A 19,797-nucleotide genomic window follows, 5' to 3' on the forward strand; every position below is an offset into this window, starting at 1 on the left:
AGAGTGTCACAACTTTCCTGCCTAACTGACTCTGAACCATGATCCTCAAATAGCAGTCTCCTGAGTAGTAGGATTTCAGGCACCAGCCAAGTGAAACCAGACATTGTGATTTTCCCCTCAGTCAACTGTGTCTTCAGATTTCCTTAAGGACAAGAGTGTACTCTGAATCACTTGGCAGGATCTTAAGGGCAGCAGGCATTGTCTGGTAGATGCTGAAGTTAGCCTGTGTATGATTGAATCTACGCATCATGGCTGAGCCTCTTGACAAGTTACTTCAATGGGCAAATTATTTCATACAGAAGAATATTTGGCCCATAGGAAGTCTAGTGTCTGTTGTATACCAGATACCCAGGTAGGCCTCAAACCCAAAACAAGAGTCATCAGTACTGTCAACTGGACTAGAAGTCTTTTGTTAGCTATGCATAGCATCTGATTGCCACCACTGGGATGGTGACAAACAGCACTGGGTCTCAGTAGGATTAGGTTTTTAGAGACAAAAATCACCTGTACCACTCACATGTGGTCTGGCAAGTTGGCCAAGCAAGCAAGCAGACATACAAAAGGAGAATTGCTGTTAGTGATCATAATTCCAGTAAACTCCGGTACACAAAGCAACAAAAACAATACAATTCTTGGTTCTGGGTGTGATTTGTGTCTGCCTATTTCCATCATTAACTTTAAATCTTTCTCTTTCTGGAACTTCCCCCGAAAATAAGACATGCAACTGAGTGCTCTTCCTCATTCCCTTCTTTTGCAAAGGTCAATGAGGCATGGATCAAGCTGCTTTGTGCTCCTGTTATTAGGCCTAGGTTTGCCCTTCCCCAGGCCAGCTTCCTTGCCTATTCCTGCCCTTGCTAGAGCTTCAAAAGGGGCTTCCTTTACACCTTTTACTTGCTTTCCTCATTTTCAATATTACGCCCAGATTTTGGGGTTCCCAAAGTCCACCAAGGGGCCAAAAGCCACTGTAATTACATGAGAGTCTTTGTTGCAAGCTCCAGTCTGGGGTCACGATAGTCACAAACACAACGCATCTGAATCGAGAGCACCAACCCACCATTTAGCTGGGTTTTTTTTACAGGGTTTGAGGGTACATTCCATGCATCACATCATCACACAGCACATCAGGTCACATCACGGGAAAATCACAAATCAGCATAGCAACTCACAGGAAATCATTTCGTATTGTGGGAAACTTATAACATAATTCCTAAGGATGATTAGCCTAGTCAATGGCGGGAACAGGCCTGGTGAAGGTGAGTGGCAGGTTTATGGGGTTCAAAATAATTGGTTTAGACAAATGATCGGTGTTGGGCTGCAAGGGTGTCGCCCAAATCATCCTTAGCTTGAGGGGACACATTAACCATGTTTCAGGAACACAAAACACACTGGCCACACCTCAATACATTTCCAATACATTTTACCACAATGTCTAGAGCTTTCTAACTTTAACTGACCTCTGGTCAAGTGAAGTCTCTCTGGCTGTCTTCTTTATTTTAGACTTCATTTTGCTCAGGCTCTTCACATTGACATGTTCTGCAGTTATTCCAGGTAGCTTCAGTGCCTGGTCAGGCCCAAGCTACAATATAGAGCTGCACCGGCAGCTCAGGTTCTTCAACAACTCCTGTTTTGGGGGACTCCCAAAGCAGATATCAGGGTAGTCACCTACTGTGACCATGAAATAGCAACTGATACAAAAAAAAAGAAAGAAAAGAAACAGAATCCTTTTCCTACAGCATCTTAGGGTCCCATGTTCACACTTCATTTCACTATTTCTACCTGTTCTTTGTCACATACATCATGAAAATAACTTCACTTATGTCTGTAAAGAGTGCACAAAAATTGTTTGAACAAGAAAGCTCACAATATAAATGTGCAACACAATTTTGGCATTGTCCTTGAAATTGTGACATGTAATTGCTGGTTTCAGCAGCATCATTGCTTCATTAGGCAAGAACATATCTGCAGGCATCTGTATATGGAATTCTCATGGATAACTGTTGTAGTTGAAGAACCTGAGTAGTCGATGCACCTCTATATCGTAGCTTGCATCTGACCAGGCCCAGAAGCTTCCTGGAAAAACTGCAAAACATGTCAATGTGAAGAACCTGAATAAAATACAGTCTAAAATAATGAATGTAGCCAGAGAGACTTCATTTGACCAGCAATCAGTTAAAGTTAGAATGCTTACCCATTGTGACACAAAGGAAATGTATTGAGGTGTGGCCAGTGTGTTTTGTGTTCCTGAAACATGATTAATGTGTCTCCTCAAGCTAAGTATGACAGGGGTGATACTAATAAGACCCAACCCAAATCAACAGGTAACAGGAAATACCTGAAGTTCCAGGAGACCCCTCAAGCTTAGGTTGACTCCGGTGACACCCTTGCGACCCTACCCAGATCATTTGTCTAAACCAATTATTTTGAACTCCATAAGCCTGCCAATCACCTTCACCAGGCCTCTCCCTGCCATTGATTAGGCCAATCATTCTTAATAATTATTTCATAACTTTCCCACGTTGTGACATGATTTTCTCTCTGATGATGTGACGCATGGAATGTTCCCCAAAACCCTATAATATCACTGCTGAATCGTCGTGGCAATTGTTGAAACAGACACACTGCTGTCGGTGACAATGGTGAGCCCAGGCTTGAACTTTCAATAAAGACTGTCATGTGATTACAGCGACTTTCAGCTCCTTGGTGTTCTTTGGGGACCCCCAAAATATGGACATAAAAATTTGGGGCTTGTCAAGGATATCCCCCAGACCACAGGACCCCAGAACCAGAGGGCCCAACACTGAGCAGTGAATCCTGTTTATGTGTCTGTCTTGACATGTATTTTGGGGGGATGGGCTTAAAGTCCCCCATGTATCTGTAAGTGTTGGCAATGGCCTAAGTGAACGCACACGTGGGTTGTCAACTAAGGCTCTGAAAGTCGTTCCACTTCCCTCCCTGTATTTTTGTTGGAGTTAACATCCCCCTGTATTTTTCTTGGGGTTAAAGTCCTCCCTGTTTGTTATTGGAATGCAGCGGGTCGCTCCTGCGGATCCAGTGTGTGAGGCTAGCATTCACCTTTTTTAACTTTACCTTGCCTCTGGAGAAGTTCCATCTACCTTTTTATGAATCCCCTCATAATTACAGATGGGCCAGTAGTTTCTGTTTCTCTTCTCAATAGTGTTTACAGGTATTTTTTCTGCCGCTACATTGACAACTCATATCGGTGCTGTTTATCTCCTGTTGCCTTTTATGTTTGTGTGTTTCTGTGTGTAACTAGCTTTGTTGGTGGACTGTTTTATCGAGAAATGGTACGGACTCAGACTACCTCTCTCTCTCTTTGACTGACAACTTTAAAGACATGAAAGAGGATTAACTTTAAGTGTAAATGAAATTAAGGAGCATAAGCTAATCAAATTCTGTAGTTCAGAATGGCCAGCCTTTGAGGTCAGGTGGCCTGCAGGGGGAAACTTTGATCTCACCACTATCCATGCAGTAAGAATGTAGGTTTCTCTCCAGGAAGAAACGGCCACCTAGACCAACTCCCATAACTTCTGGTTTGGGATGATTTAGTTGAGACTTCCCCTTAGTGGTTAAAACCCTTCTTGCCTCCTCAATATCAGGAACAAGCGCCACATGAGATCTTGATCGTCTGAGACTGTCCAGCCAGGGCAAAACGAAATGGAACTAAAACAGGGCAAAATGACTTGGATGACTGCACTGACTTCCTAGCACAAGTGCACAGAATTTGAGCAGAACTGGTTCATACATCTGGCTAATCTTTAAAAATTGTAAAATGCTCCTACTACAATCCGGCTAGACACTACAGTCAAGTACTGGGTGGGCTGCATTTAACTCCAGGTAACCCCCACTTAGCCTTCTTCAGCAGAAAAGTATTTGGTGTGCTACAGTGTTTGTCTAAAAGTATCAATCCCTGGATGATGAGGCTGGAGAATGCTAAAATGATTTGGTAAAAGTTTTGTCTTAAAATTTGGGTGTTGCAGGAGTAAGATTAGCAAAAATACCTTTTGCCACTAGAAAATGGATAGCCAATGTTTATTTTGCATGCTTTAAGATCTTTTGAATATGGGTGTGAGTGTGTGCATGTGTGAGTGTGAACATATTCAAGACTGTTAGTATGATGTAAAATTGAGTGAATTTAAGTTTAAATTCAAATGGTCATCAAGTTTGGGTGTTACCATGTGTTTTAAAGAACAATTACATTGTTTTAAACAGGAACTAAAAGATTTCTAAGGATTCCTTTATTTACAGATAAACAATTGGATATCTTAATGCATAAGACTGTTTGCACCTTAATCATGTTATCTGTATTAGCAAAAAATAAATAAATAAATAAATAAAACAAAAAAACACACTGGGATCTTGAAATTTGTTTCCCATGTTTAAAACATTGGGTCCAAGTGTCAGAAATTTGGATGTAAACGTTTATGTCCTCAGTTTCCCCAGCCAGAGAGGAAAATGCTTTTTCAAGCCAGAGAGCTAAAAGACTGCAATTTTATAGCCCAAGAAGAGGTCTGTGCAGTTGTTAAAAGGTTAGCTATTTACTCCAGTTTGGAGTAAAGTTCCTAGTAACTAGTCCTGACAATCCCTTGGTAAGGTTCTATAGGTTCCTGGCTAGGTAAGGTCGATGCCCCTGAATCAGACTGAAGGAAATGAATGATCTCTGCCCATCAGTTCCCCCTTCAAGTTCAAGGACCCAGAATCTTTTTTCAAAAAACCAATTCCTAGCCTTATTGGAAATATCTGACTACTGAAAGTTATTGCCTTGGAACATTATGGACTAGGGCCGCTGCCTAAAGCTGTCTTGAAAGCTTTCCAGTGATATGCCAGCCTAGAAAACCTAGTGTGCTTAAAAAGCAACCAGGAAATTACCAGGAGATTTCACTAAAGTCAGGATTTAGGTTAATTTAGGTTTAGCTTCTATACCTAGTCTATGCAGAAAGATGCAGGCAACCCAGAATAATGTGTGACATTCTGTTGGAGCCACAGGGATTCACTGCTGCCTGACATCACCATAGCCCTTCCCCATTCCATAAGAGCAAGGATGAAGGGCAGTCTGATAGTCATTTGGGAGAACCTCCACTTCACCATGAGCACCCCTACCAGGGTAAAGGCAGATGGGACTCTATCACATGCAGCTGATTCTTGCTGGAAAGTGCTTTGGATCTGCTGAAACTATGATTTGGGGGGAACATTCTTGAGTTGACTGGAGTTAACTAGCTCTATTAATAAAATTGGATATTGTAAAAGATTTTCTAGTAGACAATTCCATGGAACTGATTGCCTGCTGCTAAAATAAAGGGAAAAAATGGTTTCCTCTGGATAAGAAAGGGATTTGAAAAGTAAGGATTGTCATCGGTCACAGAATGTTCAAGTAAATGGCTGATGGTATGAGTAGAATAGGGCATCAGTGGGGATAAGGAAAGATGTTAGAGAATTAGGGAAAATAAGTGATTCCCTTCAGATTACAAAAAGGAAAACAATCCCTAAAAAGTTTGAGGATGTGGCAAATGGTATCAGTATGTCTTAAAACTAGTACTTATACGTAAAGTTGGTATGTAGTCAAATTGGCTATAATATAAATTGGGTCAGAATAGGGGCTTCGGTGTGAAACTATCTTTACCTGTACCTGCATCTACAGGGCAAAGGGAGTTGTGTGATGTCATCTAAATGTTAACTGGAAAGATTTTATGTAAATATCTGTAACTGCTTCATTCCCCCACTGAGATATTCTTGCAAAGTACATGAACCCTGGATTTGGTCCTCATGTGTAGCCATAAGAAAAGGGTGCTGTTTTTATGCCAATCAATCAGGAATTATTAGGGAAAGCTTGGCATTTGGTAGAAATATAACAGAGAGCAAAAAGGAGAGAGCAGGTATCAGCCACTGTTCCTCTGGTCAGTGTGGGCAACTCTCCTGATAGCTGTACTGATAGGTTCTTTGGTTCTACTATTTTGGTCCTACCTTTTGGCCCATGACTTATCTTAATACCATCCCCTAAACATGCAAGCCATTGAAATGGCCAGAGGGGACCATGATGGGGTCCCTTAGTCAACACTAGAAGTGGGGAATGAAGAAACTTAGCAGCCAGTGCAACTGCATATCGTAGCATGGGCATGACCAGGGCCTGAGGCTTCCTGAACCAACTGCAGAACATGTCAATGTGAATAGCCTGAACAAAATGAAGTTTAAAATAATGAAGGTAGCCAGCGAGAACTTCATTTGACCAGAGGTCAGTTTAAGTTAGAATGCTTTAGCCATTGTGGTACAAAAGTAATGTACTGAGGTGTGGGCAGTGTGTTTTGTGTTCCTGAAACATGGTTAATGTGTCCCCTCAAGTGAAGGATGACTGGGGTGACACCCTTATGACCTAATACAGATCAAGAGATAACAGAAAATACCTGAAGTTCCACATGCCCCCTGTAGCTAAGAATGACTCAGGCAGGTAACAAGGTTGCAACCCAACCCTGAGCTTTTGTTTAAACCAATCATTTAGAGACCCATAAGTTAGCCAGCCACCTTCACCAGGCCCATCCCTGCCATTGATTAGGCCAATCATTCTTAAGAATTATTCATAAATTTACATCAGTGTGACATGATTTGCTGTGTGATGATGTGACTCATGGAATGTTCCCCAAAACCCTATTAAAAACTCTGCTGAATGGAGGTTTGTGGCACTTGATGCAGACCCACTGTGTTGGTGACTATTGGGATCCCAGGCTCAAGCTTGCCATGAAGACTTCATGTGATTACAGCCGCTTCGGCACATTGGTGGTCTTTGGGGACCCCAAAATCTGGGCTTAACAAAATCACCAATGTGCAGTGGATGTTATGGAAATGGCGTAGGTGAAGTGACCATCTAGTTAGGATGCCCTAAGAACTTTGATTATTTGATGTACCTGTGAAAAGGATTTTTGTGACTGACCGGTTCACTGTATGTCTGGGATGATATGCCCTGGTGCAATCCACTTGCATCATAACAAATGGCTTTCATATACATATTTTTCGTGACACAGAGGTTGGATCTAAGTTAAGGATAACTCCATCCCTGGGGCCTCACTATCTGTCATCTTGGAAGAAATAATGGCACTTGGGATGAAGAAGGGGAATCTACAAACATGTTTTCCAACTCATGTTTTCCTCCTGCATGTTAGGCTGCAGCTTGCAGAGCCCCAGGAACAGGTTTTACACATTCTTCTTGGGGATTCACAAGAGGCTTCACTGAAAGGTGGGCTAAAAGTGTACTTCTCTGTCAATAATTAGACACACACATCTATAAAAATATATATGATTTTACATATCTGACACAGTGGGCCTCACTTCCAACCACAATTTCACGTTGGCAGAGGCTTCAGGGATGTGGCTTTTGTTTTTGCTACTCCTTCTTCTGCACCTTCTCCTCCCTTTCGGCTCCTTGGCTGCGACTAGCTGCTTTTCTACCATAAAGCAGCGTGTGCACATGGATGGTGATGTGATGATTGCTGTGTATTTTCCTCTCTACTTCTTCAGAGTAGCTAACCGTGACGATGCTCCTGAGCATGAAAAGGAAATGCGGTAAGTGTCTCATCACTTTATTTCCATTTACTGATCTGCTCTCAAGATGGGCAATGTTTGATGGAAGTCTAGTTGCTCACAAAAATGCTCTATCCTGATCTCGCATCCCAATGCAAAACAAACACCTCAGGTTCATTATTTTATTTGACATTTCTTTTGAGGGATTTTCTGCTTACTAGTAGGAGAGGACTCTGGTTTCTTTCCATGTAGCTCTTTCTTTCCCTGACAGTAAGATGTTCATGGCTTTTACTTCAGAATTTGCCCCTTTTTGTTTTTGTGGAACCTACCCTTTGCTAAGTGATTATTGCTACTGTGTTTCCCTATTCTAGTTTTCATTTTTTTCATCTAAATCTTATTATAAAGGTGATCTCTAGAGAGGTGACACTTCCCTAAGTTAGGCAATGAGTCCATTTCTCTTTGTACAGTGTTACTCCCTCCTCCATATTCTTCTGCTTCATAACCTCCCAACAGCCCTCCTTCTATGATGTAAAGTTCATTTCCACTACAGAGTCAAGTGACGATCACGATTGAATTGGTTCACTCGTTGTCCCATTACTTCTCCTTGATTCTTTAATTCCTTTTATTAACCTGAGTTTTGTTATTTCTAGTTCCTTGAGAGGTAATGCAGGTTCTATCGTCCATTATCTACCACCTTAACATAAGCAAAGCTTGTTACATTTTCTGTCCATATAGATCATTTTATTCATTTGTTCATTTATTATTTATTTTCCATTTTTAAATTTCATTGCAAAGATGATATTTCAGTGGGTTTACAGTTACATATCTCAGGTAATGGGTACACTCTTGAACAATGTCACTCCATTCCTCGTTCTCTCAGTTTTCCCATCCTGACTTCTATTTCCGGAAATCTATACAGTTTATTTCCACAATAATATCTAATAGATAACACTGCTAAATTGATTCACTCTATGGTCACCCTTAGAGGGAATAATTAGCACAGGTTTAGGCAAGTCACAGCAGAGGATCCCAAGAGCCCAATAGCTAGACCCTTATGAACACATAAGATGATGCTAAGTGAAATGAACTCCATGTTATGGAGACAATTGTTGTATCACAGTTGTAACTACTTTCAACGTGCCATGTGTAACTGTAGCTTCTATTATTGGTAATCTTCTTGTATCACCTTCCTGTGGTTGTACCTACACTATCTCTTTATCTAATCTGAGTGTTTTGAAACCGTGTATCCTGGTATTAGAACTAGGAAATAGAAAGGGAATACCAAATTCGAGAGACACAAGGGAAAAAAACCAAACAAACAGCTACAAAAGAAATACTTGCAAACTGTTTGGTTTAAATGGACTGAACAACTCATGTGGGGGGGGGGGAGAAAAGGTGGAGGTGGGAGGGGGAATGAGGGACAAGGTCACAAACAGTACAAGAAGTGCATCCAATGCCTAAGGTATGAAACTGTAACATCCCTGTAACTCAGTTTGATAATTTAAAAAAATAGCAAAAAAATAAAAAAGTAGGGAAAGGGAAAAGAACAAATAGTGCAGAGAAGCAGTGCAATCCTTTAGTACAGTATCTGTGCTCTTGATTTAAAGAAAGGTTATTTTCCTTTTACTCCTCCTTTTTCAGTATTCACCTGGTTTTCAGTTTCATTTGTTCCTGGTTTCCATTTATTTTTTGAAATTTGTCTACAAAAATCAATTCACTTTACCATGTGTTAATCATGTAATTAAATTGAAAACTTTTCAGTTAGTATTTACTATTTAATTATGGTTGATAAATAATTCACTTTAATTTCATGTTATGTGCATATATTCCTTGTTAATTTCTAGCTTTACCACATTGTGTGTCTGCAAGGGCTCAATACATGTTCAACATATGAAAAATCTGGTTGCTTTGTGTCCCATCCCAGGATTTCTCCTGGAGAACATTAGTATGTTGATGGGAGTAGTTTTATTCAGAAGTTGGATGAAATCTTCTGTTGGTGGGTGTCAGGCTTTCCTAAACAAGGGTGAAATTAAATTCTGGTGCCTCCCTCTTGATTTTGTCTCCACCATCCCTCCATTAAACCGTCAGCTTTTATTGTATTAAGGACTACCTTAAAGTCTGCTAACCACTGTTCCTTGGTTGGATACTGTGAAATACATATTTCAAATTGCTATTTCATCTTGAATATTTGTTCCCTTCATCATGATATTACAGACATGTCACTTTTTGTTCCTTTGATGAAAGTCTATTGGATGTGATGTGCTATATAGTTACTTCTAGTTTCCTTTAGGCTTCCTTTGCATGGACTGCCCTTGCTTATATTCAGTCAAGGCCACTGATAGTAAAGTGAGTTTCTGGACATCAACCTGTCCTGTCGCCTGGAGGTTTTATTCATTCAGACACTCTAGCCCTTACTGGTAGACCTTCCTGAATTTCTTATGACAAGCATTATTACTTTCAGGCATTCAAATCGTTACAAAAGCCCCCACCCATCAATATTTCCTTTACTAAATACTGTTGTCAACCTTTTCCACATGTGTTCAGTCTTGCTTTCAGTATATTCAACTTGGTTTTCTTCAATACCACTATTTTCTTCTGTTTAGAAGTTATTTACAACATGGGAGGCTTCCACTGTAACGTTTTAGATATTCATGCAGTATATGTAGAACACACTCATGGTCTTATTTGTATTTCCATCTTGTCTCCACTGTTTCCTTTTTCAAAGAATATGTGATGATTTGAGGTTAAATTCTTTAGAATGTACACACACACATTCATATACACACAATCACACACACACACACACACACACACACACATCACTGCACATACAGACTTTACAGAGTAAAAGAAAAGTACTTTAAATCTCCTTACTCCTTTGTGTTCTTGACTTTCCAGGATCTCAGTTTGAAAATATTGGGAACATGGTAGTTGCCACTGCATTTTACCTTGGTATTTTACCATTGTATACCATGGAATTTATCATGGAGAACTGGGTATTTCCATGTAAAGCTTGTTCATATTTCATTCGTCATCCCCTGTGTTCAGGTTCCTCTGTCCATAATGAGTTACTTAGAGATGGCTGCATACTTTTTTGGTTGTTACATGAATAAGAATACAATTCCCTCACCAGATATTTGAGATCTTGTTTTGGTTGATACCCCAGGAAGAGCTGTTCAATATGTTGGGTCTATGAACAGAGATAGCTATACAACCTTCTTTCAAAGAGACCTTGCTTCTGAAAGATTACCTTAAATTGGGCATTTGTTAGTATTGCCCGACATATAACCATATATCTTTATGTGAGTGACTCAAAGTATTTTCGATATACCTAAAGCTAGTTTCTCTAAGACAAAGGTCATAGAATATTTGGTGTCTAATGTAAGTCTATCCCATGTTTCATGGACAACAAGTTATTGTTGTGGTGCACTTGATAATGGAGAATAAGCAAGCTCTTTCTCAGCAGAAGTAAGTTTCTGAATCTTACTCAGGATAAATTCCTTTCATATACTTTCCTAATCACATCTATAAGCAGAAGGCATTACATTCACATTCTACTCCAATATGGCATAATGTTTTGGCATATTCATTGTAGCAAAGAAAGTATTCAATTCACTAAAGTCATAAGTTTAGAAATACTCCCTTTATATTTCTATCGTTGTTACACAGGTTTATCTTCAAGAACTACCAGTTTATTTTGGCCTTGACTTTTGCTATTGAAGAGATCAACAATAACCCTCATCTTTTACATAACTTGACACTGGGATTTAATGTCTGTAATTTTGATTTAACTGTTTGGAATGAATTAAAAAGTGTCAATCTTTGCCTCTTTGGAAAGAATAACACTCTCAATTACAGATGTATGGGACACAGAAAGTATACAGCAGTACTTACAGGACCATCAGCAATAACATCTGCCAAGTTTGGGACATTGTTGAACCTCTATAGGTTTCCACAGGTGAGAGTGGAAGGAGTGGAGTAATATTTTAAAATGTCAAATTTGGTGACATTTTAGGTGTTAGAGGAGGAGAGGAAGACACTGGATTGGTGATCCTATGAAATTTTGAAATATAAAAAACGAAATATTTGAGGTCATTGGTTATGTATAATCCCATTATTTGAAAAGGGGATGCAAAAGTTAGAGAAGAAAATAGACTTATTTGAAGTTTTGCACCTTATTAGTAATTTTCTTTAAAAACTCAGTCAATGGAAAGTGACTTTAAAGTATACAGATATGTTGAGGTCTGTGCTAATGGTTCACATCTATAATCCTAGATACTGAGGAAACTTATTTCTAAGCAGCAACATGTGGAAAGTAATATGCGGTCAAGTGGTAGAGGGTTAGCCTTCATGAAAAAGGCCAACAACAGTAAATGAGGCCCTGAGTTCATGCCTCTGTTATAGCACAACACACACACACACACACACACACACACACACACACACACACACACACACACACACACACCCCAGTATACCCATATGCAAGATATTATGTTGACATAAGTCTAGTTCAGAAATAGAAAAGGGGCATGTGTTCCCTCATATGTGAACAGTAAATCTAAATATGATAATGCAATATAAAAAGAACACACACATGTCCACATATACGTGTTTAAAGTGCATAATATGGTATATAGATAAGTATATTTTTATAAATTTAAGTAATTCCATTGTATAACTTCTTTAATTAGATAACCATATAAAGAATTAACACAAGAAAGTAATTGAGCACATTTTGTCTGCAGGAAATAGGTATTAAGGAAATTAAGAAAGCAACAGAGGAATAGGGAGTAGAAAGGTGAGCAAATAGACTATAATATTCAATGTACATATGCGAAAATGCTAAGAGGAAAGTCAGGGAATGGGCAGTGTTGATATCAACAGGAGGATCTGATGCAAATAATTATTAAGATCAAGAGACATTGTACAAAAAAATTGATAGCTGGTACAGTAATTAAAAACACATTTTTTCAAAAACTGAAAGAAAACTTACATTCCACCTACTTCAACTGGTTACTGTATATACTATATGACTAAGGTTACGATGCATTTAAATCTTCTCATTCCTGAAATATCCAATTTTCATTCCCTTTAGCTTTCCTTTGGGCATTTTGATCAAGTCCTGAGCGACCATAACACGTTTAATGCTCTCTATCAGATGGCCCGAAAGGACACATCAATGGCCAAAGCCATGGTCTCCTTACTGCTTCACTTCAGATGGAACTGGGTGGGACTGCTAACCGTAGAGGACGAGAATGGCTTGTGGTTTCTTTCTGAATTGAAAGACGAGATGGCCAAGAACAGAGTCTGTGTAGACATTGAGCTAGCACTCCCGAACAATATTCTTTTCCATAAAACAAAACTGAAGGCAGTTAATGACCAGGTTAACAGATCATCAGCAACTGTCTTCATTATATATGGTGATAATGAATTTCTACTTGTTTTGCAATTGTCAGTAAAAGGCAAAATTTGTATCGTGAATTCACAGTGGGATTTGACAATGAGTAAGCATTATTTCCTGCTAGGATCATCGCAGGTACCTCTCATGTTTTCACACCATCACCCAGATGTTTCCGGATTCACAGATTTTGTCAAGGCAGTGAACCCTTCCAAATACCCTGAAGACACTTTCCTTGCTAAGGTGTGGCTTGCCTCTTTTAATTGTTCTGATTCTGAGTCTGACTGTGTAACATGGGAGAACTGTGCTCACAATGCCTCCTTGGATTGGTTGCCTCGGCACGTTTTAGACACTACGTTGTCTGTAGACAGTTATAACGTATACAATGCTGTGTACACTGTGGCCCATGCTCTCCATGAGATGCTTCTTCATCAAGCAGAAGTACAAACAGTGGGAAATCGAAAAGGGACAGTGGTTTCTCCTGCACAGGTAAGGTGTTCTATGTTGGATGACTCACCTCATGAAGAAAGTGACTTCCTGCAGTTTTCTTACCATATTAAATTTAAGAATTATATGTCTTCTTCCAAAACCCAAGAAATAATATCTGTTTCAATGTATGGGAGGTCATCTTAACATGTATTTTCATATTCTTAAAGAAAAACAGGAGATAGGATGAACTACTGTTCATTTATTTCATAAGGGATCTAGTTTTATTTTACTTTACGTTAACATTTACCATTCCCTGACTGGTAACATTGATAGAATGAGTGATTAATAAAAACTTTAGCTCCACAACTGAGAATCACATCATTCATGAATATTTAGGTGGACTATGTTTCTTGTGAAAGTTCATTATACCTTTGTGGATTGGCCAGGATTCAAAAAGATACATTTTATTCCTGCATAGATTTTATTCAGGGATACTTGATTAGGTGACTCTGCTATTGCTGCATTGTGAATCAGAAATTAAAGGCAATCAGGAATTTTTTTCTTCAAGTTTTCTGTCTTCACCTGGGATAGATTTCACCGTAAGATGGTGACTCTCTTTCAGCTGCACCCTTTTCTGAAGAACATCGAATTTCACAATCCTGCTGGAGATCAGGTGATTTTGGATGAGAAAAGGAAATTGGAGGCAGAGTATGACATTGTGAATCTTTGGAATTTCCCACATGATCTTCATCTCGAGGTGAAAGTGGGAAAGTTTTCTCCATATACTAATCAACTCTGTTTATCTGAAGAAATGATATACTGGACCATAGCATGTACAGAGGTGGGTAGGATTGAATTTTGATCATTCTAAGGACATAAAACTAAGCAAAATTCACACTTAGAATGTATATCGGTTTGGATGCCACCAAACTACTCCAGTAAATACTAGGTACTTTGGTGGTTGAGGTACAAATATTATGGATTGAAGGCATTCCATGTAGGAACTTCTGAGACTCTTCATTTAACAACCATAAAAATCAGGGCTGAGTGTTTAGGATGTATTCCTGCAATCCTATTTGCTCAGGAGGAAGACATGCTCAATCCTAAGTTTAAAGATCTGTTTGAGCTCCTGCTGGAAGATAAGCCTTTGGGACCCCTATCTCTATTGGCAAACAAAAACCTCAGTTGGAACTGTGGATCAAGTGGTAGAGTATTATCCTTGAGCAAAGCAAAAGCCCAAGTCAATGCACATACCCTGAGATCAAACACCAAAAGCAGCACCAAAAGAAAAAGAGGAATTTAACAGTTTCTTAATGTTATTTCAGATGATTCTCATGAAATATAAGTTGTATTTGTTTTTGAAAAAAGGGTGAACACTTGACAAATTACCCAAGGAATGACTTTATGTGGTTGCAAGGTTTATTTTGCCTCCTTCTGTGGAGGTTGATTAGTTGTCCTGCTAGTCATATTTGGTGAGAGGAATCCTTGAAAATCTGTCAGTATATTCCCAATTAAGGCCACTGAAAACTCAGAAGATAGGATGCATACGGGGACCATATAAACTATAAGGGAGGTCTACGTTCTACCTTTGAGCATACTGTTCAAGTTTCAAAGAGGGTACTCCCTTCTTGTGGTTCACAATTTCATAGGTGAGTAGAAGACAACATGCAATGACATGCTGGCCACTAGAATGTATGTTCTCACCGTTAATCTCTATTTTTAAAGCTGCCTCAATTCTCAGTAGTTCAATAGGCTGGACATTGTGTCTAGTGCCCATAAGCCATTTGTAATCATGTGATTGGCAATGTATCACAGCGTCCACCTCACTTACTGAATGTGTATGTACAGAAGTAATATTCTTAATATTCTACTATTTTAAAACAACAGAATTTTGGAGTATTTTACCCAAGTCTAAATAGTTACTCACACACATCTGATTTTTCTCAGCCTCCCCATTCTGTTTGCAGTGTAAGTTGTGGTCCTGGATTCAGAAAAGTCCCTCAGGAGGGAAAGGCTGCTTGTTGCTTTGATTGTACCCCTTGCACAGAAAATGAGATGGCTAATGGGACAGGTAAGTTCTGTCCTGAGAGGGAAACTCACCAAGTATCCCCAATCAATGCAAATCAATGCAAAAACTCTGTGTTAGCAGTGCAAAATCAAATTTTTCCATCCCTCACTTAGTAATTTAATTGCAACATCTGTTGGTACTGCTTGAAGCGAAAACCTTGGGCTCTGATTGACATGTAGGATTATTTTTCTCTAGTCTGCTGTTTGTACACTTACTCACTACTCAGTAATGTAAGTTTTACTTCTATCATATTAAGTGCAAAACCTTTGAAAGAACAAAGAATCTATTATCTTCAAAATCAACTTCCAACTGCAAAGGAAACACAGATATTGCAGATGGTTAGTGCCTAGGGCAAAAACCTGTTCTTGGAACAGAGCAAATGGACTGGGTTGGGTTGGACATATTAGAAGAGGGCAAGGTGTTTTGCATAGCATAATTTCATAGCTTGAAAGAAGCATTTCATTTTCTGTTTTCTAGAGGTGAGTACCAGACACAACTACAACTGCTGAAGGAAAGGCCACAGGGCTCTTATTTTATTGTACAGAGACATAGAGGAATGTGCAAGCTTCACTGTCTATAATTTCTTTTTTGCCAGACCTGGGGCTTGACTCAGGGCCTAAGACGTGTCCCTGGCTTCATTTTGCTCAAGGCTAGCATTCTACCACTTGAGCAACAGCACCACCCTTGGCTTTTTCTGTATATAGTGCTGAGCAACCAAACTCAGGGCTTCAATCATGCTAGGCATTCAACAACTAGGCCACACTCCTAGCCTTACTGTCCACATTTTTGAATAAAGAGTTTAAGTTCCATACACAAGTCTGAGAATTAGGGTACAATGACATGGCGCAGAAAATTATTCATAGGCTATTAGAAATGACAATTAATAATATCTTATTGTCAATGTAGGTAAAACAGATTAAATCAGACTAAAATGTGAGAATGTGATCAGGACATGATGAAGACATAAAAATAATACTCAACATGTCTACTAGTAATCAGTAATATTTACATTATGATACTAAATATTCACATTGAGATTTCACTTTATGTGGGAATTTCTAGTTGATGTTTCAGTATGGCAAACAGACTAATAGTTACTTGACTTCCTTACCAGACATGGAGCAGTGTGTGAAGTGTCCAGATCACCAGTATGCCAACACACAGAAAAACCAGTGCCTCCTAAGAGCTGCAAGCTTCCTGACTTATGGGGAGCCCTTGGGGATGGCCTTGGCCTGCATGGCTCTTGGTTTATCAACACTCACAGCACTTGTTCTTGGAGTCTTTGCGAAACATCACAATACTCCCATTGTAAAGGCGAATAACCAGGCTCTCAGCTACATCCTTCTCATCTCCCTCATCTTCTGTTCCCTCTGTTCCTTACTCTTTATTGGCCGTCCCAACACAACTACATGTATTCTACAGCAAATGATATTTGCAGTTGCATTCACTGTTGCTGTTTCTGCTGTCTTAGCCAAGACTGTTACTGTAATTCTGGCCTTCAAGGTCACTTCTCCAGGGAGAAGGATGAGAAGGCTGCTGGTGTCAGGGGCTCCTAACTTCATCATTCCCATCTGCACCCTGATCCAGGTGACTCTCTGTGGAATCTGGCTGGGAACCTCTCCTCCCTTCATTGACACTGACACACACTCTGAACATGTTCACCTCATCATCCTGTGTAACAAGGGCTCCCTCACTGCCTTCTATTGTGTCTTGGGATATATGGGCTCCCTGGCCCTGGCCAGCTTCACTGTGGCTTTCCAGGCCAGGAACCTGCCTGACACCTTCAATGAAGCCAAGTTCCTGACCTTCAGCATGCTGGTGTTCTGCAGTGTGTGGCTCACCTTCCTGCCTGTCTACCACAGTGCCAAGGGCAAGGTCATGGTGGCTGTGGAGGTCTTCTCCATCTTGGCCTCCAGTGCAGGGCTTCTGGGCTGCATCTTTGTCCCCAAGTGCTATGTCATCTTGATAAGGCCAGATAGGAATTGTCTGTATGGCTTCAAGTATAAAAGAGATAGAAGTAGAAATAAGCATTGCTAAGATTAAATTCGTATGCTTGATTAGATTTTGATATACATATTGTGGACTAAATCTACAGTCATTTTCCAGTCCTTTACTTGTTTATATCATGAAATTTTTGCTTCAATTAATATTGATATGTTGCAATTTTCTCACATTTTTGGTGCCTTCTATTTAATATGCATTTAATCTTTATTCCCTCTTCTTAGCGGCTGTTGAAATAAATCCTATGTGAAGTGCTAGGTGTACACATTATGAAACATAACTCTGGTAAGTTCCTCTTCTTGGGCTAAGTCCATCCCAGCAGAGTGTTCAGGCACCATGATGGGTAGCAGCATTTACTATCAAGAGAGCCTCAAGAAATCACAGAAATCACTAGGACACCCTTCACCTCACAGGAAGAAGGCTGCCAGTTCTTCTCCCAAGTGCCTTTAGTTAGGAAATGCAGTGAACTTTGCACATGAATTGTGACGCTTCCATGAGTTCCTCATTCTAAAACAAGGCAGACATTTCCCTTAGTAACAACAACCATAAAATGAGCACATTTGCATTTGGCTTGGTCCTCAGGCTTGCACTCAGGACCAGGGCACTCTCCCTGAGCTTGTTTGCTCCTGGTTAACACTCTACCACTTTGAGCCACAGCACCACTTCCAGTTTTGTGGTGGCTCATTGGAGACAAGAGTGTCATAGACTTCCTGCACTAGATGACTTTGAACCTTGATCCTCAGATAGCAGCCTCCTGAGTGGCTAGGATTTCAGGTATGAGCCAAGAGGTAGCTGACTGACATTGTGATATTCTTCTGAGCCAAGCATGTCCTCCAACTTCCTTAAGGACAACAGTGGACTCTGAACTACTTGGCAGAATCTTAATGGCAGCTGGCATCGTCAGGTTTTTAAAGATGGATTCTGAAGTCACCCTTCGTAGGATTGAATCTAGGAATCGTCACTGAAACTCTTGACAAGTACTACAATGGGCAAATTTTTTCATATTGAAGAATATTTGTTCCTTAAGGAATTTAGTGTCTGTTAGATACCAGATACCCAGGTGGGCCTCAAACGCACGACAATAGTCACCAACACTCAGTCAATTGGACTAGGAGTCTTTTATTTAGCTATGCATAGCATCGGATTGCCAACACTGGGATGGTGACAAACAACACTGGGTCACAGTAGGGTTGGGTTTTTAGAGGCAAAAATCAACTGTACCACTCACAGGTGGTCTGGCAAGTTAGGCCAAGCAATCAAGCAGACATACAGAAGGAGAATTGCTGTGAGTGACCACAATTCCAGTAAGCTTCAGTAAACAAAGCAATCAAAGCAATACTATTCTTGGTTCTGGGTGTGACTTGTGTCTACCTCTTCAACTTAATTAACCTTACATTTTTCTCTTTCTGGAACTTCCCCCTAAATGAAAACATGCAAACTGAGTGGTCTTCCTCATTCCTTTCTTTCACAAAGGTCAAGCCGCCCTAGGTCAAGTTGCTTTAGTTTCCCATTATTAGGCTTATGTTGGGCCTTCTCCAGGCACCCTACCCTACCTAAGCCTGCTGCTTTTAGGGACAAATAGAGGGTTCCCCTACACCTTTCACTTGGTTTATACAGTCCCATATCCTCTTTTTGGGGCCTACCAAAACAGATATTAGGATAGTCACCTACAGTGACCATGTGAGTAGCAACTGATTAAAAAAAAATACAGTATACTGGGCTGGGGATATGGCCTCGTGGCAAGAGTGCTTGCCTCATATACATGAGGCCCTGGGTTCAATTCCCCAGCACCACATATACAAAAAATGGCCAGAAGTGGCACTGTGGCTCAAGTGGCAGAGTGCTAGCCTTGAGCAAGAAGAAGCCAGGGACAGTGCTCAGGCCCTGAGTCCAAGCCCCTGGACTCACCAAAAAAAAAATTATAATAATAATACAGCATCCTTTTCCTACAGCATCTTAGGATCCCATGTTCACACTTCATTCCTCTATTTCCACCTGTTCCCGATCTTGCACATGAGGAAAATAACTTCATTAATGTTTGTAAAGAGCACACAAAAGTTGTTGGAACAAGAAAGCTCATAATATAAATGTGCAATCCAATTTCGGCATTGACCTTGAAATAATGGCATGTAATTGCTGATTTCAGCAACATCATTGCTTCTGAGAAACTAAAAATTGTAACCACCCATTTGTAGTTACTAACTGCTAATTTTGCTTCTGTAAACCGCTTTGCAGCTAAGAACCTAGGTAACTCCATATTGTACTAAGACCCAATTTTGTACCTGACTATCCTTACTGTAAGCCCTACCCTCCTTCCCTCGCTTTCCAGTAAAGAACATAAACCACCATGGGACAGATAGTTCTTAGAAAA

General features: G+C 40.0%; 1 protein-coding gene across 1 annotated transcript in view; it reads left to right on the plus strand.

Moving 5' to 3' along the window:
* The window catches only part of LOC125342788, a 46,257-nt gene extending 28,795 nt beyond the window's left edge, over positions 1–17,462 (plus strand). Inside the window, exons 10-16 of the mRNA XM_048335096.1 lie at positions 7,170–7,243; positions 10,426–10,523; positions 12,626–13,379; positions 13,514–13,551; positions 13,980–14,184; positions 15,291–15,428; positions 16,540–17,462. Of these exons, the coding sequence (XP_048191053.1) occupies positions 7,170–7,243; positions 10,426–10,523; positions 12,626–13,379; positions 13,514–13,551; positions 13,980–14,184; positions 15,291–15,428; positions 16,540–17,462 (2,230 nt within the window). The remainder of the gene's footprint in view (positions 1–7,169; positions 7,244–10,425; positions 10,524–12,625; positions 13,380–13,513; positions 13,552–13,979; positions 14,185–15,290; positions 15,429–16,539) is intronic.
* The last annotated feature ends 2,335 nt before the right edge of the window (positions 17,463–19,797 follow it).

Source organism: Perognathus longimembris, chromosome 27, assembly GCF_023159225.1.
Source record: "Perognathus longimembris pacificus isolate PPM17 chromosome 27, ASM2315922v1, whole genome shotgun sequence".
Taxonomy (NCBI): Eukaryota; Metazoa; Chordata; class Mammalia; order Rodentia; family Heteromyidae; genus Perognathus; species Perognathus longimembris.